We start from the raw sequence: 27000 nt of genomic DNA, 5'->3' as shown, positions 1-27000 counted from the left end.
CTTTGACTATTTTATAAAGTTCTTTCTGTGAATTGGAATCTTGATCTATTCTGCTAGTGAGGTAAGTTTGTTTGGCTAAGGCAATATGACCCATGTAGTTTTTGTGCCGTTTTTTGTACTAGATGAAACAAAGTCACTTACTGAAATCTTGAATACGTGTTGAATCTTCAACAGCTCTGACAGGCCAAAAATGTCATATTCTGTTTTGTCCCAAGCTATACCACCTGGTATAGGAACGGCTGTGATATTCACTGATAACGAGTCTCTTTGTTCACAATGGGATGATTTGTGTGGCTTGAGGAGTAAGTTGATGTTCTTACTTGCTGTGTCCATTTTTACATATCTTCCATTTATCAGCATGCCAGAGTTATTACCAGAGCTAACCAAAGTAGAAAAAAAGTACACCCAACACAATCCAAAGTTCAATCCATGGTGAAATCAGATGAGTCTTTTTCAAGTGATGAAAAAAGAAATTTGCTTGTTCTTTGAAAGTTATTTTCACTGGCGTTGTTTCAGGTTTGCGGGGATCCTCTGAAAATGTATCAAAGTTAATGAAATAGCCAGAGGCAGTTCTGTCAATTGTTGGGATTGCATCAGGATTCGTTGAAATCGCTGGAACCACTTGATCACTTGATACTTCATTGTAGACAGGTGTTTCTTGACAAACTGTTATTTGGGTTTCAAGAGGTACAAGTTCCATAGCTTTGTTGCATAGTCCTTCTTTTCGCACTGCAGATTCCTCAAAGGTGATGAGTCTCTCAGTTTGAACCTCTTAGATTGTAGCTAGATTAGTGCGTCTGCTACTTGGTCAGAGTCCACTTGGACTACTGCTTAGTATCGGCCACATAGTGTGGTTTTTTCAGGTCGATGGACACAAACCTGTTCTCCTTTTTACCAGCAAGGGGCAGCAGTAATACTGTGCTTGATCCGAGGATTGCTAGGATAGGTACTGGTTGTCTGTAAGAAGGCCCAAATTCCTTCTTGTCCGCAATCTTTTCTCTGACTAGATCCCCAAGCTTTCGGATTCAGACAGGCCTTGTAGTGGTTTGCTTAAGGATCATGTTGCTTTGTTTTGTTCTTAGTTCATGTAAGTCCTGTAAAACAGCCAAACGATCTTCAACATCAAAATCTTTTTGGTCCACCACAGATGTCTGACAATCAAGGCCCGCGACTATCATTCTTGTCCCAAAAAGGACAACCTCATATGGAGTGATACCCCGTAGAGAACTTCTTGGCAAGTTGTTAAGACTACGTTGGACACTTATTAGATGTTTGACCCACCCGTCACCCGAACCTAATACCCTAGCTATTATAGATTGCTTTATGTCCTGATTTGTTCTCTCCACAACCGAATTTCCCTCAGGATGGAATGGACTAGAGTACCGTAATGTAACGCCCAAATTGGCCATGGCCTCTTTGTAAGCTTGAGAGCTAAACGCAGGACCCTGGTCAGAATGAAACGTGCCGACTGTGTATGTGCCAATAAAGACTCTCAAAACTTTTATAACAGTACGAGCATCAGTTGCATGCTGAGGCCACATCCAAGTGAACCTTGTCTTAACATTTGTGGGACCGCATCTGTTCACCGGGACGTCTGCATGTAGAAAGCCTAATGCTGTCTAACAATGGTGTCTGTACTGGGCTGACTATGCTATAGTCAGGAATCTGGCGTCGTTTTGTGCTGCGATCTTTATTGCAGTCATTGCAGTTTATTACAAATATGTGAATATGTGCATTCATTCCTGGCCACCAGTACATCTCTTTTATTTCTAATATCGTTTTAGAGAGCCCCTGATGGATGTATCAGACCCTCTCCCAAAAGTGCTTCGTAAATCAAAGCTACCCTAAGTTTCCTGTTTGGAATTACTCTATCCCCCACTCCAGGGATTCGAGCAAAAGGAACACTCTTTACATCAATTAAACATGAGTATTTCAATAGAAGGATTTGAGGTAACGATGCATCTCTGCCTTTGCATGTGGCATTGACAGCTAGCATTATTTTGCTATCTATTTTTGTTTTAGAATGACTAATTGCAGCTACGGAAGCCGTTTGCACAGCTGCCTTTGTGGCTTCATCAGCCAACAAATTCCCTTCAACGTGATCGCCATCACGTTGATGACTAAGCGTATGTATCAGGTGAGTGTTTTGTAGTCCTTCTCGTAACTGAACTACTTGTGCCACCTTTTGCATCTTTGAAACAGTTTTGAAGCCAGTTTTGCAAGTATTCATTGTAAGATTGAACACAATAAAAAGAATCGCACACTATGAGTATGGGAAATTTGCGATCCGTTTTTTCAAGTGCCAACTTGAAGGCTTTTAGTTCAGCTTGTTGAGCTGTACAATCTCTTAAGGATGGAGTTTTTATGACCATTGATCTAAATTTGCCATTGCGCCAACAACCTTTAACGATCGCGCATGCCGCACTATAGGCTTGTTTATCCCCGTAGCGGGTTGAGCTGATCCATCAGTATAAATTATACATTCATACTGGTCAAGAGGCAGAATTTCAGTAGGCAGAGGACATTCTAGTTCGTATTCTAGAAATGCTTGTGTTTTCCAATATGGATCAAAGAAGTATTCTACATCTGTTGCAGTAAGAGAATTAACCATTGTATCCTTCTCGGATGTAAAGCTTCAGCATTTGGAATGGTCGCTTTTGTCACTGCATCTAAGGCAGGAGCAGAAGTTACGACCATAATGTGTTTGTCCTGTGCGTGGGCTCTTTCTTTAGCTCCAGCGGTTTGAACTGCTGTCAGAATTTTTTCTGTTGAAGTGAATTTCATTTCTGCTTGTGTGTACACGTGTGATTTGTATGCGATTGGTACTTTTAAACCTTCGTTAAAAGTTAAGTAGGTGAATCCGCATTGACCTTGAATGATCCGGATCACTAAGTTGCGTATGTTTATACGTGTTTGTAAATGTTTAGTTACTAAAATGTCTGTTTGCAATGAAAGCAAAATTTCTGTGTGTTTTTGTATCCAATTTCCTGTTTTAAAATCAGGTTTTATTAATTCGTAGAGAGGTTTAACCCTTTCTGAGTATTTTAGAATGTAAGTTCTACCGAAATTTAAGAATCCTAGAATCAACTGTAGGTTTTTCAAAATTTTGGGAGTTTGGAGCAGCGCACATTTCTCTAGAAAGTTTGCTGCCAGGCTTTTTCCTTCACTTGAAAGTTCATATTCTAAAAAGAGGACGTTTGAATGGGAAGTTCTAGATTTTTTTTTTATTTAATTTATAACCCTCAGAGGCGAATCCAAGTGTAATGGTATTCACCCTGTTCAAGTGCCTATCCAAGTCATCACCTGTCAGATAGATGTCATCCGCATATGGTAATGCTTCATCATCATAAATTTGTAGTAACTCTGTTACTCTTGCTGAGGATAACACCGGACTATTCTTGAATCCGTGAGGGAGACAACAGAAGTGACGCTGTGTCCCCATTATTGAGAAAGCGGTCGAATACCCACTTTCTGGTGCAATATTTTGACAAAAGAAACTGTTAGAAATATCTAATGTGGTTTTATATTTTTTACGCACAATGTTATTCATTAATGCTGTACTGTTTGAATTTTGCACTGCAAATTTTTTGAAACAAGAGTTTAGATGTCTGTAATCCAATACTAGACGATATGTATTGTCTAGTTTGGATCCAGGAAACAAAGGATTGTTCATTGACGAGGTGCATGTTTCAATCACCCCTTGGTATTCAAGTTGATAGAATATCTCCCTGACCTGTTGTTTAGCTTCTTGCTTAACTGGGTACTGCCTTTGTGCAGTTGGTTGATTTTTTACCTGGATTTTATGGAGAGGAGAATCCTCATCCCATCCTACATGATTTTTATATAGTGCAGGAGCTTGGGCGATGGCCCATTTCCTGGCATGAGTATATTTTAAAAGAATTGGAATATGGTTAGAGAAGGCTGGCATAATGATGTATTTGCCATGTGGGCACTCCCTGACAAATTCTGGTGGCCAGTCTTGTTCAGCTAGAAGACTGTCATAACCCTTAGAAAGCCTCTCCCAAAAGAGTATTTTCACTTTTCTTGGTACGTCTCCCTCCATCCTGAGTGTTATTTCATATAACTTATGTGGAGAACTAACCCTGGTATCTGCAGTTTCAACTTGAATGAATTCATTCAAGTCCACTGTCTCCAGAAGATCCTACAGGTTCTGGTGAGCTATTGTGACTTCTGCTGCGTTGTCCAACATTGTCTTAGCCCATTCTCCGTTCTTAAGTTCTGTCCTCAAGATCCTCTGCATATCTGAATTTTTAAACCTGCTACCTATTTTTTGGTGAATTGAGGTTTCTTGTTTTTCTGAACGTGTTGATCGTTTTTGAACTTCACGCGTTCTTTCTTTTTTTCTGAACGTCCTCTTCTTTTGGATTTCTGTGAAAAAGTCTGAAAGATACGAGAGGAACGTGTATCAGTGTCTTGATATCTATCAGGTTTTCTCAAATTATCCCTATTCCTGAGGTTATAACTCCTTTCGGAGGGCTCCTTTTGAGGAGACCAACCTCTGGATTGAGAACTCTTCTCTTTAGAAGTTTGTTTGCTATTTTCCCACTTTTTTTTGGAAGGTGTAGGAGTGTTTTTAGTAAAGACCTTTTCAGGACTTTCAGACAGTTGGGGTTTAACTAGTTTACCACCCAAACTGTCTCTACCTAATTTTTCATAGGATTTTTCAATTATTCTGGCTAGTTCTTGTGGTTGCTCAGTTACATAAAATTCCCTTAACTTCTGGTGGATCGCCACTGATGCTGCTTCTCCTTTAATATTAGGTAATATTTTTGCTGAGACCTGTTTGAAATTTTTTAGTAGTTTCATACCCAAATTTAAAGCAGGCTCTGCCCCGTATTTGTTTTGAATCTGTTTCAGGACGTCAGGTATTATCGCCATAGACGGAACACCATGTGTTTTCGTGTAGATTGCAGCAAATATTGTACCCCATGTGGTATAGTCCTCCAGATGTGGTGTGATCCCCAATGGTGAACAGATTGTTAAAATTCTGTGTTTCTCATGAGGGCTAGTATTAGGAAATACTGCTTCGATCTGAGTAGGTCATCTTCTTTGGAGAAGTGAAACAAGTGTGTTATTGGATTTGCTTCTGGGAAGACTATCCATGAAAAGAATACCTTTGTCTGATGATATTCATGTCCCGCTATCACCTCTTGATGTTAGGCCATGTTTTATAAGATTTATAGTGATGGCTGTACTTAAATTTGAGAAATGACTACAGCATTCTCATCGGTTTCTTGGAAACCTGTAATGTTAGAAGCTGGTCCGTGTTTTCGCCTGCAGCTCCAGTCGGTGGTGTTATCCTCGTTTTCGGACAAATGAAAATTGCAGAGCAAGTTTCAAGGGAACAAAGATAAGGTGCACAATATTTTGGAACACTGTATCCTTCAACGTTGATCAAACCAAAAAGCTAATACATAGGAATTTTCGTCCTACTCAGCTATGGCGGATATTATCCCTTACACACTCCAGAATTCTATTGGAGTATTGTGAATATGGGGTCTCTGAGAAAACCACGACTGAGTTACTTTAGCATCTAGCGTTAAATATGTGCCTTACCAAACCGTTGGGCGCCATGTAGTGTAGTTCCTATATTCCCAATAGGTTCTGCGCATTGGAATAATATACACCATAGATTTGACATAGGACTGAGGTCGATATGTCTCTATCGAGTATACTAAACTTAATTGTGTGTGTGCCAGCTAACTCAGAGGTCACTAGAAACTTTCTCGAATAAACAAGACGGGATTAGTTTCTTACAACCGAATAAACATGACAACTTTGTTTCCCCTATAATCAAAATATATCTACAGAGTCATGGAATCAATAGATAACTATTTCACTCAGCCAATCGTGCATGCTTCGTTTCTACAGAGTTGCATAGAAATACAGAGACGGGCGTTTCAATAAAAAGGGGTTTATTTAACAAGTCTTCTTTCTAATGCAAGAGTGGTGAACTGCTACAATCGTTAGACAGAATGCGTACAGCAAGAACAGTAATATAAAATAATACTGTAATAGCATTGTCTGTTGCGATGACATGTAAAAATACATACATCAATACTGAAGCGGTCCTGGGGCGCAACCCACGCCTGGCTCCCAGATGCGTCGAAAGCTGCAATCTCCTTAACATTGCATGTTATAATAATCAACGTATGATAAGCTGCAAATGTAATTGCTCTGTCCCCCATGCCAACAACATGCGCCACAGAGACTCTGTCCCAGAGCCGTCAATCAACTCAGTCCAGCAACAGCGATCCTCCTACCAAGAACACCAACTGGCCCGACTCCAAACTAACTATCACATCTTGGAACACGGGCGGGCTAAAGTCAACCCTTGCTTCAAAATCAGCCGTGGAATTCCAGAACAAAAGCAACATAATCTGTTTTCAGGAGACCTGGTCTCTATCTCCATCGCCTCTGCTTGGCTATTATGAACTCTTTCAACCGGCCGCCAAGGTCAATTCTCATGGAAGACCCTCAGGGGGCCTTTCCATTTTCATCAGTCACAGGTGTAAGATAACGGCCACACTTCTCCTTCGGAACCTGACGGCAGGGCAGACGGTCCTGATCACCGGTCTATCATTTTCAGGCAGGGCATGCTCTATCCTCCTAAATACCATTTACCACAATACAGCAAAAACTGCAAAATCAACTGTAACTTATCTAATGATAAAACAACTGGAAGATCTTTTAGTGGAATTTGCATCCACAGAGGTACTGCTACTAGGAGACTTTAACATCAAAGACCTCGCAACCAACGGCCTCTTAGCAAGGAAAAATAAAGAGCAAGAAGCGATGATTACTTTTCTAACAACTCTTCACTTCCGCTCGGCTCAGCAAATTGCGCTGGAACTGCAACCGGACGCTCGTTTCTTGCCATCATTCAGGAGAATCTCAACTATTGATTATATTTTTCTTTCACCGCTTCTGGGCAATCATCTGGCCAGGATGGAAATTCCCTATCGTTTGGAGAGCGACCACAACCCTATAATGGCTACACTGCACCTGCAAGTGAAAGTCGCCCTTGAAACGACAGAAGTGGGGCACTCAACGCGGGCTGAATTGCACACCATGATTAGAAGAATTAAATGGGACTCACGGGGATCTGCCAAGGTGGGAACCTGTCTCAAAGGCGAAACACTTAACTTTAGACATAGCGCTCCGACAGAATCATACTACCGGTGGGATAATGCCATTGGTAAGCTACAGGATCTCCTGGCAGGGCCCGCGGTTCATCACAGAACACTCGGGCCACATCCGAAGCAAACCCATGACCCATTGTAAGCCTCCCAAAGTAACACCCTCAGGAAGACCGTCCGCTTGCACAAACTGACTGGAACCGTACACACTGCCAACAAGGTGGCATAGCTGCGGATGACCTACAAGAAATCTTTATGGGAGACCAAGAGACTCAAAGAACAGTCTGAGTGGGTAAAAATGTTCGCTCTACTCAAGTTCAGAAAGAGCCTTAAAACTTGGTTGTTCTCTGCCTAATTCCCTCTCATCGCAAGAAGTGAGTTCTGTAACGACAGCGCCGAGACACCCGTACGGGTATTTGCGCGCTTTAAAAATGGCATAAAATAAATAAATAAATAAATAAATAAATAAAGGGCAAAAGTCAGTCCCAGTTTTGGAATCACATGAACAAACTCCGCTCCACCAACAAGACAAGATGAAACGCAGTCTGTGAAGAAGCCTAGGCCCTGCACGTGTCCGATCTTTATCTCAGTGACTTTGGGGACCCCGCGGTGACAGAATTAAGAGATCGCGCAGTTTCCATTCAAATGGAAACTTTCGAACTGACCACTGTAGCCGAGGTCGCCAAGTATCTGCGAGCCATGAAAAAAGACGGAGCTTCAGGGCCAAACGGACGCCCTGCCGAGATATTCAAAAGTGCCCCGAAGAGTGGGAGGACCTTTTGACTCCCCTATTTAACAACGTGTTCGCGACAGGCCAGTTGCCAGACTCTTGGTTAGGTTCGGCTCTATGCCCCATATTCAAGAAAGGAGGCCCTGCGTCACCGGCTAACTACCGCCTTATTACCCTATTAGATCTGGAGGCTAAGGCATATGCCCGGTGTCTTCTTCGGTTGCTTGAAAAATGGGTCATAGAAAATAGCATAATACCATACTACCAAACTGGGTTCCGTGCATTGGCCTCCACAATAGACAACACCATTACTCTAGCCACTCTGAGTCAAAAAGCAGTACAAAAAAACCATCTTCCACTCTATTGCTGCTTCATAGACTACAGTGCAGCTTATTGACAAAGTGTCTCGGAACATCTTGTGGAGGAAGCTGAACAAATGGGGGATTCCTCATTACCTACTAGGAGCACTAATTTCCCTGCATAAGAACACGTGGGTGCGAATTAAAACCGGCCCAAAGACACTTTCTTCAAGAATTGCCGTCGAAGATGGGCTAAAGCAAGGCTGTGTTCTTGCCCCGCTGTTGTTCAACATCTACACAGCTGCTCTCGGTACATTCCTGGAGAATAGTAATCTTCTCCCGCCAAAACTAGGACCCGCCAAAAAGCCTCTGCACATATTACAATACGCAGATGATATTGTAATAATGGACCAAGCAAAATCGGGTCTCCAAATGACATTAAGTACGCTTCATATATATAACACCGCCAATGCTCTGAAAATCAATCAGGCTAAGACGAAGGCACTGGTATTTGGCAGATGCAAGAACAAGAAAAGGCTGGTATGGAACATCGGGCCCACCAGGATTAACACAATAGTAAAATATAATTACTTGAGAGTCTGGTTCAATGAGACGTCCAGGCCTACAGCTCACCTAGCTGCCTTGCAAAAGAGAGCAGGTGCAATTACATACTCCCTGAACCGGCTGAATCAAACCCTGAGCAGCCCCTCTGCAGAAGCCATCCTGAAGGTGACTAAAGCCATTCTACTTCCTGCGTTAACCTACGGACACCAGGCCTTTCCTGGTGCATGCTCCCCCAGTCTTGAGCTCGCCCAAATCTCCACCTACAAAAAACTTTTCCATCTGCCAAGTTTCATTCAGCGGACAAGACTACGATTGGAGCTGGGTCTACAAAGACAATCTCTTTATTGCGAGGCCGACATCCTGAAACATTTTATAAGGACCCTAAAAGCAGGTGATAACACTCTTAAATCCCAGCTAAAAGGAATCCTGTCTAGTCCTGGCAATCCATGGAACACCCAGATTGTAAAGGCCACAAGAGTGTTAGAGATTGACATGTCATCCCTCCTCTCAGTCAATATTCCATACTCGACCTGGAAAAGCACCATCAATAAGCAAGTCAAACTTATTTCTCAGTCTATGGATCTGCAGGCTCTAAAGTCATCAACCACTCTGCTCCCCTTGAACTCTTCGTATCTTCCTGGGATCCCACAAGCATACTGCCAGGAAAGAATTAGATTTATAAGCACAGGTGCACCACATATAGGAATTGTGCAAACTAGGTCACAAGTTTGATACCAAGTCAACCAAGAATCAATTCCAAAGAACGTTTTCTATCAAAAGAGTCTTTTCTTTATTAGTTCATTAGTCAAAGAGACACAGCCAACGGGTTTCGTCCCATAAGGGACTTCTTCAGGGTAAAAATTGAATAGGCAGGGCTCCTTAGGTGTAACAGCAAATCGTTAAGGATGAGCGTGTGCGATAATCTGTATAAATCCCAAGATGTGAAGCTTCGATATATTTTCTAATGTGCTGAGCCTTTTAATAATGGCTCCGATCGGCTAATCCCCTGTTCAGGACCCGATACCAGCCGGGGATCCGTGGCCGACTCGCGGACAAAGCGTATTGTCGAATGTGCGATCCCCCTCTTGCCGTCTCCAGTACGTATAGCTCCTAGTAGCTTCACATCTTGGGATTTATACAGACATTGCTTGCTTGTTTGGAAATTAGACAAGTTCAATCTTGCCGTTCGTCGTTATACTTATTGAAATTGGGTTTCCGTCGTGAACTTAACGTGCATCTATAAATTTCTTGAGTCTGTATATAACACAACCATTTGCTTCGCACACGCTCATCCTTAACGATTTGCTGTTACACCTAAGGAGCCCTGCCTATTCAATTTTTGCCCTGAAGAAGTCCCTTATGGGACGAAACTCGTCGGCTGTGTCTCTTTGACTAATGAACTAATAAAGAAAAGACTCTTTTGATAGAAAACGTTCTTTGGAATTGATTCTTGGTTGACTTGGTATCAAACTTGTGACCTAGTTTGCACAATTCCTATATGTGGTGCACCTGTGCTTATAAATCTAATTGTGTTTAAGTTCTGTATAGAACTATCATTGTGATGGTGGGTGGAAATCGGTGTGCACACTTTTCCCTTCCTCAGCTAAAGGGATACTATTATTTTGGTTACTGTGGTCAGGTGCATTGGTAAAGAAGGTTCCACCATCCTCTTGGTTTCTTTCATACTTCCAGGAAAATTTAAGCGCAGTGGCTCGGAAGAATATAGGGGCAGATTTACAATAACGGGCGCATCCCCAGGGTTGCACCAGTTATTGTGCGCCGCAGCTCCGCCACCCATGGTGCGCCACAATTACAATGCGGCGCACCATGGGGCAAAAACGTCACAGATGCGTGACGCATCTGTGCCGTAAAGGTGGTGAATTGCTGGAGTTGTGTCGCAAGCACGACGCAGCTCCAGCAAGGCTCGCTGGTGCCCTATCTGTCCAATGCTGCGTCAAGCCTTACGCCTGCTTCAAGCAGGCGCAGGGTTTTGACGCAGCATTGGCCTAAAAGTGACGGACTGAAATCTTGCAGATTTCACTCAGCCACTTTTGCAAGGCGCACCTGACCCGGAACGCCCACCCTGCGCCGGAATGCCCAAATGTGGCGCAGGGCTTTACAACGTGACCCATCTGCCTAGATGCGTCATGTTGCAAATGGGTCGCAGGGATGCGCCACGTTTACGCTGCCGTTGCGTGACGCAACGGCAGCGCAAGTCCGATATAAATCTGCCCCATAATGCTTATGCAACTTCTAGGCCTGCGCTCGATGGCCTTCAACAAATGGGCCCCAACAAGCGAGGAGGGGGCTTGTAGGATGTGCAAATACCACTCTGAATCATGGCTGCATCTCCTGTGCTGCTGCCCGGCACTAGCAGCCCCCAGAAGGTCCCTCTTGAAACCCTTATTTTTAAAATGGGGAGCTAGGACGTGCTGGGAGGCCTCGGCCTTGTGCTTTACAACTACTGACATCCAAGTGCTCGCAAGGTTTGGTAAATTTGTGAGACTTTTGGACAATCTTCTATTAATCCCCCTTGGCCGCCAAGCTTCCTCCCCCTCCCCCTCAAAGACTCAGTACAGACTTTTTCCGTCCTTTGGCCCTATACCCGCTGTCTGAATTATTTTTATCTGGCCAAGCACAGCCAAACGCTCACACCGGCAACTATAACGCTGTTCCTCAATAAGCATACCGGTCTCTAAGCATGGAAAATTGTTTTTTTAGCCTTGTTTTTATATCATAAATGTGCTAAAAGCTAAATTTTATAATTGTGCTAAAGTAGATTTTGTATAGCAATGGTTTTAAGTAACTGTGCTAAATTAATAAAAACTTGAAACTACATACATAAATAACACAGGCTAAAATACTCAACTGGTGCTTCCAAAATACTCCTACCCTGGTGTACCTAACCTAGGTCTAGTACGAGGGAAGAAGTAGGTGTTTGTCTTTTAGCATAGGTTTAGTTTTGCTAAGAATTGCCAAAGGTTTCTCTAGGTTCTAATCAGCTCCATAACTTAGAATGAGAGAGGTTGGTATCTCTATCTCAGGACTCAATTTCCGAACACCCCGCAAGGGGAGTCGGAAGCACTGGAGCTGGATTCTCGGCAGGAGGATGACAGCTTCTTGTCAGGGCGTCAGCTGGAGAGTTGGCTTCCTTCGGCACTTGCTGTAGCGAGCTGCGTCGTGCAAGTAGGTAGTCGAACTGCACCGAACCACACCATGCTTTGCTATAGCAAGTGAAGGTATATTTATATCTTGAAGATGTTTAGGAATGCCAGTATTGACGTAAAAGTCGGGCATATGAACGTCATGGATGAACGCCTAAGGAATAGTTGTTTGTGCATAATAATGAGTTTCTTGGAGAAATCAATATCCAGGCTAGGGGGAAGTCCCTTCTGCATAAGAGTCTGGTTTTCCAAGAAATCGTTGTGACGTAGATGAACGGATGGAAGTAGCCATGCCTGTATTTGGGTAGCATGGACTATTCCTTAAATAAGGACCGTTTTTCTATGCCTATATAAGGGAAATGTGAATTGTAACTATTTAAGGGCATGAATCAGGGAATTAATTCGGAATCTAAATCGACATACAACACTCCTACCACTCCAAGAGGAAAGTTCAAAATATGGTACCACCAGATTGCTGGCTGAATTGGAACAAAGTGTTCTCTCTGGGACATACATTCTGGGTTTCTCTCTCAGGTAGGCTGGGCCTGATCCCTGAAGTGCTTTGTATGTAATGCAGAAAGCCTTGAACACTATCCACTTTTGGATAGGGTGCCAGCGTAGACTCAGTAGGGCCTGAGCGGCAGACTGAAATCTCGAAATGTACATCAGCAGCCGAGCTGCTGTGTCATGGAGAATCTGGGCTTATTTCAAGGCAACTTTAGACAAGTTTTGATAAAGTACATTGCATTAGTCTATTCTGGACACTACAGGGGCCAAAACCAGAGTCTTCATCAAAATTATCTTCCTGATAACACGGAGCAAATCAAAATAAAGGAGTACAGTGAATACAAAAAAACAAGTTGAGGTCAATAGCAGGTTAAGTGATTAAAGGCAGATAGTCATGCAAGCAAATGCGCTCCAAGTCTGAATATCGTGAAGTTCAACGACAGTTTACTAATCGTTCCGATATGAGTGCACAAACTAAGAAAGCTAATGCGCAAGTGTGCTTGCAACGTTTCAGCCTCTGAGATTTAAATCACTTTTGCCCAGTGGAAGTCTTTCCATCCCTTCCTCTTTCCCTTGGCTGCGTTCCCCGCCTCCCAACCCCCACTCTGTAATGCAACTTTGGCCTGTTTTCTTGCTCTCCCTGCTCATCCCATGTGACCCTGCGCGGATTTTTTGTGAATGAAGCTCTGTGGCTTCCCGGGGCCCCGAGGCAAGCTCCGAATCTATGAATAAACACAGCCATCCGATTAAGAACAACACAAGCGGCCATTGGCTGCCAGCTCAGAGCCTGACTGGACAGCATCCAAACCCCGCCCACGCCACTGGTTGCCCGGGAAACCAATCCAGGGCTCAGCGCTCTCTCTCCCCTGTGCCTGCAAACTGTTGCTCAGATTACACGTGAAAGCAGCAGCCTGATACTTCATACATTGAGCCGGAATAAAGAGGCGTCGCGCGAAAACAGCCAGCCATAGGAGTTTCACAGATCCGTCACTTTCTTACTTATTTTCGGTTAATGCTTTGCCGAAGCGTGTTGACAAACAGCACCCCAAGTGTTTTATAGGAGGCAGTAACCGAGGCAATGTATTCTGCTTGTGTGTGTTGCAGGTGCGCCTAGTAGTCAGATACAGTGCTAGAAATGGAGTATTGCAAGCGCGTTGAGTCCTGATGAGTGGGTAAGCGCTATAGAAACCGAAATCTATTGCGCACCACTTTCTACAGCCCACAGCTCAGTGTGTGGCTAATGTCCCACGTGGGCTTCTGCTGAGTAAACTACAGTGGTACGCGCATACGCCAAAGGTAACTGGGCGAGCACATGCAGCGCTTTAAATGGAACAAAAGTTCTGAGTACACACACTTTGGGCATTTAAGGGGGCGTGTCACTAGTTCTCAGCTAGGGTTCAAGTCTATGACTGGGAAAGTACCAGCACTTGTCAGTATTAAACTGGTACTTTGTGATAACGATGCTTCTGTATTTACCTTTCCAGCACTGAGCACGCGCGTAAAAGTGAGCACACGTGCTGCACTGGGCAAAGTGGGCCGATAAGTCCACTTACAACCTGTGCAGAGTATGCAAACCGTCCCAAAGAAAATACGCCGGTGAACACGTACACAACAATGCCGAGTAAAGTGCAACACGGGCACATGTGCACCGCCGAGCATGCACGGGACAAGTGTGGGCAAGATCAGAATGTGCACATCTGTACATGTATGTGCCATAATGAGTCGCTCAAGGCTCACTTTAAGTAGTGCCTTTCTCTCTTGCTTCTAGACGCACCGCATGACGCTTTTCAGAATTAGCCAAATAAGCATTTGCCATACGTTTGTGTAGATCAGCTGTCTCCAACAAGGAGTAGGTCGTGAGCTACCAAGTAGCTCTCCAGCTGCCTGTGAGTAGCTCTCCTGTGTGCAGCTCAGCCGTCGGCAATCGAAGCTTTTGCTTGGTTGAATTATTTATTATATGTATACCAAAATTAAAAAGCATGTATTCAAGATGCAAATGCGTGTATTTTCATCAACTCATAAACTGTAGAAATACAGTTGCATTTTCAAAATGTGTTTTAAGGTATTATTCGATTTGGGGAGATGTATTAATCATATTTATACCTTGGTGCTAGGGGGGTTGCAGCTATGGGTTGTGTGTACTACCCATGCTATACTTCTGTTCAAACTGTCAAAGCCTTTTTGACATTTTTTGCTGGAAACCCTGCCTAATGCACTGGTGTGATCACTGCTGACACTTTTAGATGGGGTGTTCACTTTTACATCACTGGTATCTGGTAGCTCTGGTTGATTTTCATTGAAACATAAGTAGCTCTTGTTATAGAAAAGGTTGGAGACTCCTGGTGTAGATTTTCTAAACCATGATTCCGCTCCAAAATCCTTGTCATAGTAAAATGTAAAAATGTGGATTTACACACAATGCGCATAAACAGTAAAGCTCACCAAGTAACCATGTCTCCTTGCGCCTCGGGTGCTCCGAGGGGCATCAGCGCTAGATTGCTTTTGCAACCTAAGAATTTCAAAGTTTGACGAACATGGCCTCTCTGCAAGGTACCTAGGACTCACGTGGTGAGTGGCTTCATGCTTTAGAGATGTTCGTGTGCCCCAGTGATAAGAAATAAGTGCTTGGAGTGTGGGACGGGTATTTTACTAGAAGGGGGTATTAATGATAAAACCCACATTTCACGACCCGAACACTGGGAAAGTAACATCCCAGACTAAGGGTCCATGATCTATTTATAGTGGGACTCAGCGGTTTAGGAAAGTTCAGGCCCCCGGGATCTGCCCCTTGGGTCTGGCACTGGGTGCACAGGGAGGGACACCCACCCCCAGGGGAGCGGGGGGAGGCCGGGCCCGGCGAGCCATTGTTTCTCTTATCGCAGCGAGAGCGAAGCCTGAGTGACAGCTCGGAAATCTGATCCCGTGAAAGAGCCGGCACGGGCGGGGGGCGGGCGGGCGCCATCAGCTGGGATTGGAGGCCCCTGGAGGAGAAGCCGAGGAAAAGCTGCTCTTGTCACTGGCTCTCCCTGCTTCTGAGGGGGGACGAGACCGGTACCAAACCCCGGAAGACACGCTCCATGCGTCGGAACTGGGACCTTTAGCAGCACAGCGATCCAAGGGCCCCCGGAGGTGCGTCTGCCGGGACCCCTCACTCCCCCATCCCCGGAGTGCGCACCACGGACTCCCGTTAGCCACAGCACGCTGAGCGCCATTGCTACTTGTGCGCACGTTTAACCACCAGAGCAGGGAAGGCACAGGTGCGGGGTCTGCCCTCACCACACCCTGCAACCTGCTCCCGACCCCCCTGGCCAGCCCTCCCCCCGCCTCCAGATCCCCGCTCGGAGGGGGCGGGGGCGTGCGCGCTCTCAATGGGTCTGTAGGAGCTGGATTACCCATGCAAATCCCCAGCGGTTCATTCATGCTTTCCCCCCCTCTAAAGCCATCTTGTTGCCTCTAGGTCGTTAGCGGAGCCCGGATCCACAGGAAATCGCTAGATAAATGCACAGGAGGAAGCCCACACGAGCGCCGAGACTCGCCTAGGGACCCGCAGGATGGATGGCTTTTATGACCAGCAAGTGCCTTACACAGTGACCAGCGTGAGTGTGGCCGTGTTTGTAAACTTGAACTGTTGATCTCAGGGGGGCTCGCGGGCAGGGTCAGGAGGGCAGCTACGTTGAGTCGGGGTGACGAGGGGGCTTTCGGGCATGTCCTGAGCGTGACTCGAGAAGCAACGCTGCAGACCCCGACTCTGTGGATTTACCCTTGAAAGCCATGCACGGATTGTGCGCTCCGAGCAGAGCGCGGATCCGTGGCGGGCTCTAATCACAGTAATATCCCCCGGGTTCGCGTCATCGTTAGCCCGGAGAGAGACACGCACCGACAGATCTGACTGCGACTGCTGCTCAAAGTTTCGAATCACACTCCACATGTATTTCCACCAACACCCCCTTTAAGCACGGGGACAGAAAGTGCAAGGGCTTCGGACCCTATATTCTTACTTCTGTTGGTGGGGCATCTTTAGATTTGTGTGCAGTGATAGAAAAATACATGTATTTTGAGCGCACTGGGATAGAAAAACATGTATTTTGAGCGCACTGTCATTCACAGAGTATGATAACTTTGTGCGTGTTTAAAGCGAGGCTTGCGCGGCCCAGATTTGTGTTTACATCAGTAAAGTTATTGTATTAAGTTGTGCTTTAAAAGACCATGTTTTCGGATAGGCCAATTAACATGCAAGGCATTGTTTACGAATATATGGCAGTTTACGTGCACGAGTCTCAGAGCTTTAAATGGACATAGAAAAGTGCAGGTGCTCACATTTCGAGTACCTGTCGGCTACTGAGAAGTGCTGGTACTCTTGCATTAAATGTATTGCATCAGTGTTGAGAAGTGCATACACTCTATCTTTTAAATTAAAGAGATGCAGGTACTCATTAGTGCCTATTTAAAACACGACCCCATGTTATTCCCCTAGTTCCTGTTCATTAGTGGAAAGGTCGGATGAATCAGTCTTTTAATACCAGGCCCCGCGTACAGAAACATTGAAATGTTGGGACTGCGTGGGTTGAAAGGCATGCGCGTGTCAAGTTTGGGGAAATCTGTCTCTTACTTACTGTACAGTATGTATAATAGCCTAACCTATGGGGGGGGGGGGGGGGAGATACACTTATTCTTTGACGTAGCGTGAATGCCGCACAACAGTTGTACAACCCTAAATAATGTAACAACGTTGTAATTTAGGCTCGGTCACAATTCCCTTCGCAGTCAATAAGTGACAAGCAGACGTGCGCACTGTGCGTGCAGCTGCAGGAAGCGGGGATTAGCCCTCCACTGGCTTTTAATGCTGCGCGCTGATGCGAAAAGATGCTGTTTTTGATAAGTAACTTATCTTTCTTATTTTAGACTCAGCGTGGGAGAAATTGTGACGAGAGAGCACATAACGCCAGAAAAAGAAAGTTCATTAACCGAGACCTGGCCCACGACTCGGAAGGTGAGTGTTTGTGTGTGTTGGGGTGGGAGGAGGACTCCTTAAGGCCACCACCTTTCTCTCCAAGGTTATGGGGTCATTATATAACGCTTGGAAGATCCCTTGTTCATCCTGTCAGCAGTGGCAGTGTTAGTGTTACTGTGCTGCCTGCCACTCCCACTGCAGAATCATTCATAAACTGTTTTCAATGTGTTTTCGTTTGAAGAGCGTCTCTATTAAACACTTCCCTGTCTGTAGTGTGCCTAGTTTGTATGTAAGTTGTCTTTAAAAGAGCCATGTTTTTGAAACAATGTGCTGTTTGCTTGTTTTTGTATACCCCATTTTGTAACTTTTGAAAATAGGAAAACACATTAATGGGAGACAAATATTAGCTGTAAGTTCTATAACGAACGGTTTGACCTCAGATGACACGTTCTTTGATGCTACATATATATTTGTAAATAAGTATTTGAAATCCAGAGTTCGCTAATGACCCACACCACTAGTCGACAATTTAACGTGCAGTGTTGCACTAGAGGTCACTTTAAAGTAGCTAAGAATCACTTGCATTTATTTGTGGTTGTCTGATGTGTGTTGTGTGTAGATGTTTGTATATATAGTCTGGTTGATGTATGTTCTTCTGTCTGCTGTGTGTGCTCTTGTAGGATGTGAGTGGTGTGTGCTCATATAATCATTATTATTAATCTCTCCTTTCAGAACTCTTTCAGGATCTGAGCCAATTACAAGAGACGTGGCTTGCAGAAGGTAAGAAAAAAAGACACACTGCATGCACACAAAAAAAAAAAATCACTGTAGGGAGAGAAGTCTTGAACTTGCTGCCTTTATGTTCAGTCCAATTAATGGAGCTCTAAAAGAGCCACCTCATGTGTCATGCATACATTAGAGCCTGTGATGAGCTTGTCTTTGGGGACTCTGGGGCCGATCCATCCAGTGTCATCACAAATTACCAGGAGAAATTGCTTCCAGCTCACAATCACATCTGCTTTTGGCAAGAACTAATGCACGAAGTCTTCTCGAGTTCTGAGCCTCTGCTCGGGTTTTAATTGCAATTGATCAGGTTTGTGTGATTGGACCTCGAGAGACAGCGAGCGCCAGGGCTGGTCTTGCGCGCTTCCTCTTGAGCAGCACACATGCTCCTTCGGTGTTCTGCTGGAGTACTTTTCTGATGGCAGCAATTTGTTTCTCTGGATTCATCGTGACGGGATGCTTCAAGATTTAAGCGCCAGTGTTTTCTTCCCAGCTTGTTCACAGCATAGAAGTTTAGGTCTGTATTCAATTTTCAGTATGGGTGAATGGAATGTAACCATGTGTACTGCTACTTTGGTGGTTGTCTAGCTGTATTTTAGTGGCTTTCCCTGCAACCTTTGGGGATGACTGAGTTAAGGAGTTTACTTTTGATTATGCCAGTGATCTTGTTCAATATTTTTAATGTACCTTCACAAGAAAAGACCGCAAGGAAACAATACTTCCAGTTTTACTTTGTATGTTGTGTGCCTGCAAATTGAAGAAGTCAAACAGAAGCATTATTGTTTTCTTATTAATTTATAGCAACATTGTCTATCATGCACTAGCACAAGTCTTGCATGTACCACTCGCGGTTCAGAAGACTCACTGGAGTTTTTTTTTTTACACTTTAGATGTTCCATATTTCCATTTATTTCTCTATCTTTGAATGTATGTGTGTGTATGTGTATATATATGTACACAAACTATACTTATTGCACACTTTGAATGTTACCAAGTTTTGCACACGTCTGGTTTCTGCCTGTTTCGTTGAATTGCTGGCACGATATGTTGATATTTTCTGCATGCTTAATCACACTACTGTTTCTGCTTTTTGTCAATATTTCTGGGGGCAGGTGGTGAAATCTGGCATAGCTGGTGATACATTTTTGGGAGGCTACTGGGCTGATTTTTACAATGTCTCTTAGAACTAGGGCTCTTCTTGTGGAACATTTAAAGCAGAGTAGTTAACTTTTTAACACTTTTCCCTTTTTAAAAGCAACATTTACATTTTATTTATTTGTTTAGAAACTATTACTAACACAGTTTTAGTAGCTATCAAATACTATTCTGGCTTGTTTTTCTGCATTTAAGTCTGTGTTGCCTCTCAAAAAATCTTTCAACACTGAAAAAAAACTACATAACAGGGCACGAATAGCGACTATAGGAGTCAAACCCAAAATCTCATACTTTTGAAATTGACTTACTATTTTAGATTTATTATGATTTTGGTAAGTAAGATTCTTTACTGGTTGAAACAATGTGGATGTTCTCCAGGTTTCCAACTCCTGCCTTTGCATGTGCGCTCAATCCAGAATTCATTTAATTCTGAGGCACTTGCATTCGGCTGCAGTTTTAATTTACCTCCTGGCTTACACCGCTATGGTCTTAGCTGAGATTTTCTTTATATATTTCAACTAAGTGTGCTCGTAAATGTTTGTTCAGTGATTAACCCAGCATTCCATAGAGAAACTCAAGAGTGCACCTATCTAAACAACATTGCCAGACCCTTTTGTAAGTCTCATTTTGGACACTGGGTCTCAAAGCCACTGATTTTTTAACCTAACAATTACTAGGAAAATAGGCATTGAGCCGAACAAACTTTTATTACTTGTAGCCATAAGTTACAAAGTTTACAGCAGCCATCAGAGTTCTAGGTAAACTTAAGGGGTTTTATGAACAACACCGCATGTGAGGATTTAGGATTTACATGTTTACCTTATGTATTGGCTGAACAAGCAAAGGCCATCTGTTGATGCGATCCTATTCAAAATACTCTTTTATGTATATACTGCGCTAAACCCTGCATGCGCTGTTAAAGTAAAATGTCATCACGCTGAGTCCCTAGAAGCTTCTGCCAAGATAGAACGCTTGGATTTACCACTGCGTACTCATTAATGAATATGTCTTTTGTCCTTTTCGAAAGCCGGAGCCCACCATACTGCCAATTTGGCCTGATAGGTCACGTTTGCATATTTTGGTCTGTTAGACTCTGTAGTCTGGAAAGTGATTGTTAAATTTTTAGGCATACGGAACCCTTTCAAGAGACTGATGGCAGCTGACCAGTTTTCTTCCACAACTTCCGAACTCCGTTGAGGAGGAAAGGGTTCAGAAAATCCTCTGGTGACAGATGTGAGTCAAGCGGGTAGCTCAAGATCCGACAGCAGGAATGCCGCAGATTTTGATGCCAAGAATACTAGACCCATATTCCCAACTTGCTTCTTCTAGAGCAAGTTTTTTACTTTTCAATTTTTTTTTTTTAAAGAATTTCTATCAACCCAGTAAGTGAATCAGAAGTGTTGGAATTGGCATTTGAGCTAAGAAAGTGTAGCCTCATGCAGAGACTTAATGGATTCAGGAGCTACAGCCATATAAAGATCTGATGATCATTTTCAAGTTTAGTGAAAAGCAGGCTATCGATTGCAGTGTCAATTTAGGAAAATAGTCTCTTGTGTAGTGCAGTGTTCGTATTGCTACTGGGTTAGTAACATTTGCACTACAAATGATATAGACTCTGAAGAGCTTAACATAATTCTTGTTCAGCTCATTTACCTAACCTTCTTTCATATTGCCATGTTCATTAGTGAATATGCAAGTGTCCAAACTTGTCTCTTAGCTTTTTAAGCGAGAATATTAGACTGTATTCATCCCTTTAGGGTGTCTCTTGGACCAGTGGATCTGCCGGACAAATCGGCGTAGCTCAAGGCCACACAATAAATTCAAACAGGGTTCACACAATCCTGCATCTTTCTTGAGTTATTCTAAAATGCTTCATAGCTACAAGTAAGGTCAATTTAAATTATTTTATTTTGGGGGAAGCAGGTAAATTGCCTTTGTAATATGCTCTTTTTTGCTGATCTTTTTATATAATGTGATGTCATGACGCTATGTTTGGGTGTTCAGAAGAGTAGATTTTCAATAGTTCCAATATGTTTGACATACCGTCTTAGGATTCACCGGTAAAGAAAATGCAAAAGGGTGTCATATTGCTATACCCATGGACACACATTTGGAATAAATGTGTGAACTAGTTACTCTTCCAAAAATGGCTATTTCATTCTTAAATTAGTATTTTATCTAATAGACTACTTGACCATTTTGCAATACAGCGACACCAACTTTCAAATGGTGAAACATAGCACTTTGGATTTAATTTTCTCACCTTCAGCTTCCCTCTTTTCCATGCAAAAAGTTTATGCTAAAGCAGCAGTACTCCCACAAAATGAAACTTGTACATTTCTTTAATAAATAAATCCAATTCCTCTTTTTGTCCCTCCGAGAAGCATATATTCCATCTCTAATGATTGTATGCTGCAGTAAGCGCAGAAGTATCCGGGAGTACAAAAACCTGCCTACATCAGTTAGTTGGGTGTACAATGGCCTCAGTGCTTATGACTTGCGCAAAGAGATGGATATATTCTTTAGCAGAGGAGTATCCCATATCATTTACTAATTTGGTTATCCTATAGTAAATACAACTTTTTTGATTTGCCTTTTGTAGTGATGTTAGAGAAAATGCTTTTGCCAAAACTTCAGTTCTTCTCTCAGAATTCTTGGGTAAGGACCACTTTGTTTTAAGGACTCAATCCGCCTTTAGACTTCTGTAATTTGCCTCCAAAAGTCTTAAGGCAAATTGAGTTGTTCTTAAAAAACCTTGTCTCCGATAGGCTGCGAAAGACCCATGGTTTTACCATCAAGATGATTTCTAAAACGGGTTTTCTGTAGCCTATTGAGGCCATTCATTGTCATTTTGTACTACAGCTGGTGTGTATTTTTTTCCAGAAATAACAGTATTTGCCAGATTTTTTATTTTATGTTTTGAGTTATCTAACAGGCAGAACAATGTGACGATGATTCTCTGGTCAATAATGAGCCATTGCTCTAGAACCCTTTCAGTATCACCCAGTTGTTCCCTGGTGTGATTTAAAAAAAAGGATATTCAAGATTGGTGAGACAATTTTATCAGTGGAAACTTTATTTTGTAAATGTTTGGACAATGTTGGTTTTTAGAGCACATCCGATTACCAATTCTCTACAGCAAGAAGTGTTTGACTACCCTTTCAATGTAAGAAAGAGAAAATTAATGTTAACTCTGAATTGAACATGTCTAGTTTTTTCAGGTGCATTGTCTTGATGCTGAGAACTGGGGGTTGAACTATCAGAGATCTCCTGGCATAGATGTCCGCCAGGAGATATGTTTGGCCTCCGCTATTTGTTGCGTGGTAAGACTAGATGCCCTAACAAGGACACTGGCATATCTGCTTGTATGCGGGCAAAACATCAGTCCTGGCCATTCGACTATCCAATCACATGTTTCACATGTTTGTGTCTTGTTAAACTAAGATTAGGTTAACACCTGTCAGATGGAAAGATACATTGAAAATAAATGCTTCAAATTGGTGAGAAAGATGAGCGGTGGCTCTCAAGTCTTTGCACATCTGGTTAGAACATCTCAGGATCCGACCATCCTTTTAAAATCTCCAGGTGGCTGAAATAAGTTCTTAAAGGACTATGAAGGTTTTAAAATATTTAATATTGTGCTTCTGCATTATAAGTGGAACATTATTTTCTAACAACGCCAGCAAACTTCTTAAAGATTACTGATAGTTTTTGGCCGTCTGGCTACCAATGAACTGCATTTGGTCCAGTACAATAGAAAGGACTCGGCTATCTCTTAATACAGTGTACCTGTAACAGGCACTTTGTGCATAGGGCTTGCTCGTCATATTCCTCTTGGACTGCTGCATTTGTATGTATCATTGAGTATAATGTTGGTTTGCAAAGTAGTACTGTCGCAGTGCGACAGTGCACATGCTGGAACTGCAGCTGACTGAGACACTGGTGGTTGTTGTGGTGGCCAGAGCGCAAACCTGCAGGTAAATGTCTTGAGCAAACATTGGAAAACATATTGCCATCTGACTTTCAGAGAGTATGGCAGAACTATTTCTTTCAGATAGAAAATTATTAGCTTTATAAGCGGTGCCCCATCCATCGGAGGTCGCCATTTCTTCTTCGCTGTTGTCCTTTATTTTTTGCCTGGAGAAGTTATGAGACCTGGAATAGAGCCCACTGAAGGTAAAACCTTTATATTTTCCAGAAGATTTGCATTTAGTTTATATTTTTGTGATGTTGTATTCTAGAATGAAGATTATATGTAAATGGTAGTTTGTGAACAACAGAGTCATGTTGTGCAGTATTGAGCAGCATCAGACGAAGGTGTGCTTATGAGAAAATGACTTTCGGGACATCATATCCACAGAATACACCTTTAAAATATGATGGCCTATTAATAATCAATAAATCCTTGTGAACGGGGTAATGCCTTTATTTCACGTGGGTGTCACGGGGTACTTATAGTGCAGTTCGAACAGCCTTTTCTTGTTTGTCTTCTGGATTCATCACATGGCTATCTGCTATGGATGTTAATGAATGCTTGTGCCATATCAAGACAGTCCAATTGTGCTTATTGTAGTTTGAAAGTTGTGACCCTGTCCAGAGTTTTGTGTGTGGCTTCCCATGCATGTCGTTAGTGCACGCATGCTTTCCTTGTTCAGTTTTTGATGGTGTTCAGGTTAATTGCGGCTCTTTTGCAGTTAACCCGGTGCTCGCAGTTTAGCCTAATTGCACTTTTTCTCTGTGAAAGCCAACATTCTTAGGCACAATTATACTTGGTGAAAGAGAGTGGAGCACGAGAGTAGTTTATGTCCTCCCGGGCCTGCAGTAAATATTGCATTCATACAGGTTGTTATCGAGCCTTCCCCTAAGGGACACGCAGGCGATTATTGTCATCGGGTTCGAAACAGACTAGTCCTGCGAGCAAAGAAAAGTTTGTTACGGTGGTAATTTTAAAGTACTTGTGGCATAGGCCTCTGAGGCATTAGGGAGGCTTCAGGGGACGCTTTATCAGCATTTGCGCCAGTAATAGGCCTGAAGGGGTTACGTCGGCCTTCTCGTCAGCGATTGCGTACTCTGTTTACGCTCCGGCGCGGCCCTGGCCTCCATCTTGGACGGAGCCGCAGCCATTCATGTTTCTGAGAGTTCAAGTTTACTTTGCTGCCGCTCTCTGGGAGGGGCGGGGCCGGGCCTCCTGCCTCGAGCCGGACCCTGTTTTTGTGAATGGAGGCCCAGCCGCAGCTCTCACTCGCCTGTCTTGAGGAATTGCTTAGGAGATCAGCTGTCTCGTTCACTGGCAGAAAGAATGACTCATACATCTTCTGCCTTGTTTGGCTTCGGGTCATTGTTACGGTGGATGGAGCTGGTTTTAATTAAATGTTTAACCCCCTGTCCGCCGGATCTTTCTGTGCCTCGGCCGAGTACACCCATCCTTATCCTGGGAGGGCCTGGCGCTCCGGCCACCTGCCACACTGTGCTCCTCTGTTGTGTTTCCAGGGCAGTGGGATTTGTGTCTTGCTCCTTTGTGGAAAGCGCCGGGCCGCTTTGTTTTGTATGTCCTGGCTGCGGCTTCCTGTTGACTGAAGAGAATTGAAACATCTTGGGGTGGGCTGAAGCTGGCATGTCGATACCACGGCGGCTGCTCCCTCCCCCGCACGCTCTAATAATACAGGGGCGAAGCAGCGTGCTCACATGCGCGCTTGAATACACGCTCTGCTGTCGCGGCAGACCTTCCCTTCTGCTGGGCCAGGGTGGGTTGTAGGGAGACCGGCAGATTTACCAGCGGGTGTCGGCCTCCGGTGACTGATAGGGCTGGGGCAGTGTCAGTTTCTTGTCAGGATAGTTCCTGTGGGTATTTTAAAGCGTGTTTAGGGTTTTTGGCTTAGTCAGGAAAGTGCCACGGAAAGGCCTACTAGCAGAGAGCAATGCCGGTGACACTTTAAGCTCACGCGTGCAGGGGAGGAAGGCAGTTTTAGGCCTGGCCAATGCCTGCGAACGACCAGGCGTCTGGGGCAGTCAGGTGAAGGTAGTTGAGTGCCTTTAGGGCAATAATGGCCTTCAGCAACAACAGGCCAGAGCCTCTGAAACTCTGGTAAAGACGGGTGATTCTCACATGCCAGGCCATCTAATGCGTGGTGAAGTCTGCTGCATGTCAGACCCTCCTGTGCCTCATACAGGCCGGCAGGGCTGGGGCAGAGTAAAGGGTTTGATTTACAAATCCTAATTGCACTCCTACCACCGATCACTTTGTCTCCACTTTCAGAGGTCCTGACCACTGCAAAATGCCTGCCTTTCACCCCAGGCATGTCCGCTTCCATCTTTTCTCATCATGTATCGTTTGTTCACATGACTAAAATCAGGAAGTACAGTACTTGGGACACACTGCTGAACAGAGATGATTTCTGACTTATTGGATGGAAAACGACTTGAATGTAGAAGCAGTGCCCCGTTTCGCACTGTACATATTGGGAGGTAGGTCCTGGTGCTACAGTGATGGGATAAGCGAGAACACCCCTAGCCGCCATGAATCGCCAATGGTGCAGATGCAGGCCCCTGAAAGTAAGAGGACATGACATTTGATGGCAGCTTTTCTCTTGGGGCAGAATAGATAGCGAGAGCTGTTGCCCATAAGTCTACTCTAAATTCACTTCAAAACGTTGTTTCAGTCTCGTGGTTTCCATTGTGTTTTCCATTAGTTAAGTACTTTGCGTTTGGCAGGTTTTTTTTGCAGCCTGCTTTATATAAAGTGGGCAAACCTGCACAGTGTGTTAGTTTTCCAGAATTTAATGTCACAAGTATACAGTATTACCATCCAGCACTGCTAAATTCAAGGTCATGTGACATTTGTGCCTATTATATATTTACACAAGTTCGTCTTTTATGAATAGCTAGCCGCCATGTCTGCATTGGTTGGTCTAGTTTGGCATTTTGTGTCACACGTGGATTACAAGCATGTTATTTATATTCTGACTGAGCCCTTCAAGCCCATCTAGTTGGCCCATGTACTTCTCAAGTCACAAACTTAATCAGTGCACCGCTTCACCCTTTAGATTTTTTGTTTTTATGACTTTTTTTTATAACTGGACATCTGTATTTGTATCGTATAATCGCAGTAAGTTGTTTAACTTTTGATAGCTCTTTGTGCTGCATGATTTGTCTTTTATGAACTATAAATAATTGGTGCTACCAGTGCTTAATGTCATGCTATCCAGTACATAAAAATCTTGAGAAGAGGAACTTTTCATTCACTTTTTATAGATTCAGACTTGTGACTTGTAGATTGCCCGGATGTATGCAGCTTGAAGTCAACTTTCTGGTCCATCTCGCAAGATGTTGTGTTTTACTCACATCAAGCCCACTCAAAATGTTAGCAAGGACACTTTGACATGATGTTCAGTGTAGGGCCCTCTTGGAGAAAGTAAGCTTTTGTGGATGGGTGTCAGTGATAAAACTGGGCACATTAAGTTTACACTAGACAGTGCAGTAAGTTGTCATCCCGGCACAATCGGCAATGGTATTGATGGGGCATCAGTAAGGAAACCATTGTTTCATCTACATGAAAAAAAATCAAGAACTGAATTGAAGAACATGCTCTGTGCCACTTAGGACATACATTTTTTTCCCTTACTTTTCATGTTGGTTTCTCCTTGAGATTATTACTGCCCAAATCTGGCATTTGAGAGTGAGGGAAGAA

The 27000-nt window shown here is 43.6% G+C and overlaps 1 protein-coding gene across 3 annotated transcripts in view; it reads left to right on the top strand.

Moving 5' to 3' along the window:
* The first annotated feature begins 15299 nt into the window (after nucleotides 1-15299).
* Nucleotides 15300-27000, top strand: part of ETV1 (ETS variant transcription factor 1) — a 127676-nt gene continuing 115975 nt past the window's right edge. The window contains exons 1-4 of one of the 3 annotated variants that reach the window (XM_086941958.1): nucleotides 15406-15553; nucleotides 15882-16020; nucleotides 17327-17414; nucleotides 18108-18155. In XM_086941958.1, coding sequence (XP_086798084.1) covers nucleotides 15976-16020; nucleotides 17327-17414; nucleotides 18108-18155 — 181 coding nt within the window. In that variant the 5' untranslated portion in view covers nucleotides 15406-15553; nucleotides 15882-15975. Of the gene's footprint in view, nucleotides 16021-17326; nucleotides 17415-18107; nucleotides 18156-18509; nucleotides 18676-27000 lie in introns of those variants that run through there. The other 2 variants (XM_086941959.1, XM_086941960.1) reach the window with 2 other exon arrangements.

The sequence above is a fragment of the Lissotriton vulgaris genome, chromosome 10 (genome assembly GCF_964263255.1).
Source record: "Lissotriton vulgaris chromosome 10, aLisVul1.2, whole genome shotgun sequence".
Taxonomy (NCBI): domain Eukaryota; kingdom Metazoa; phylum Chordata; class Amphibia; order Caudata; family Salamandridae; genus Lissotriton; species Lissotriton vulgaris.
This window is presented reverse-complemented; position numbering and strand designations above follow the sequence as displayed.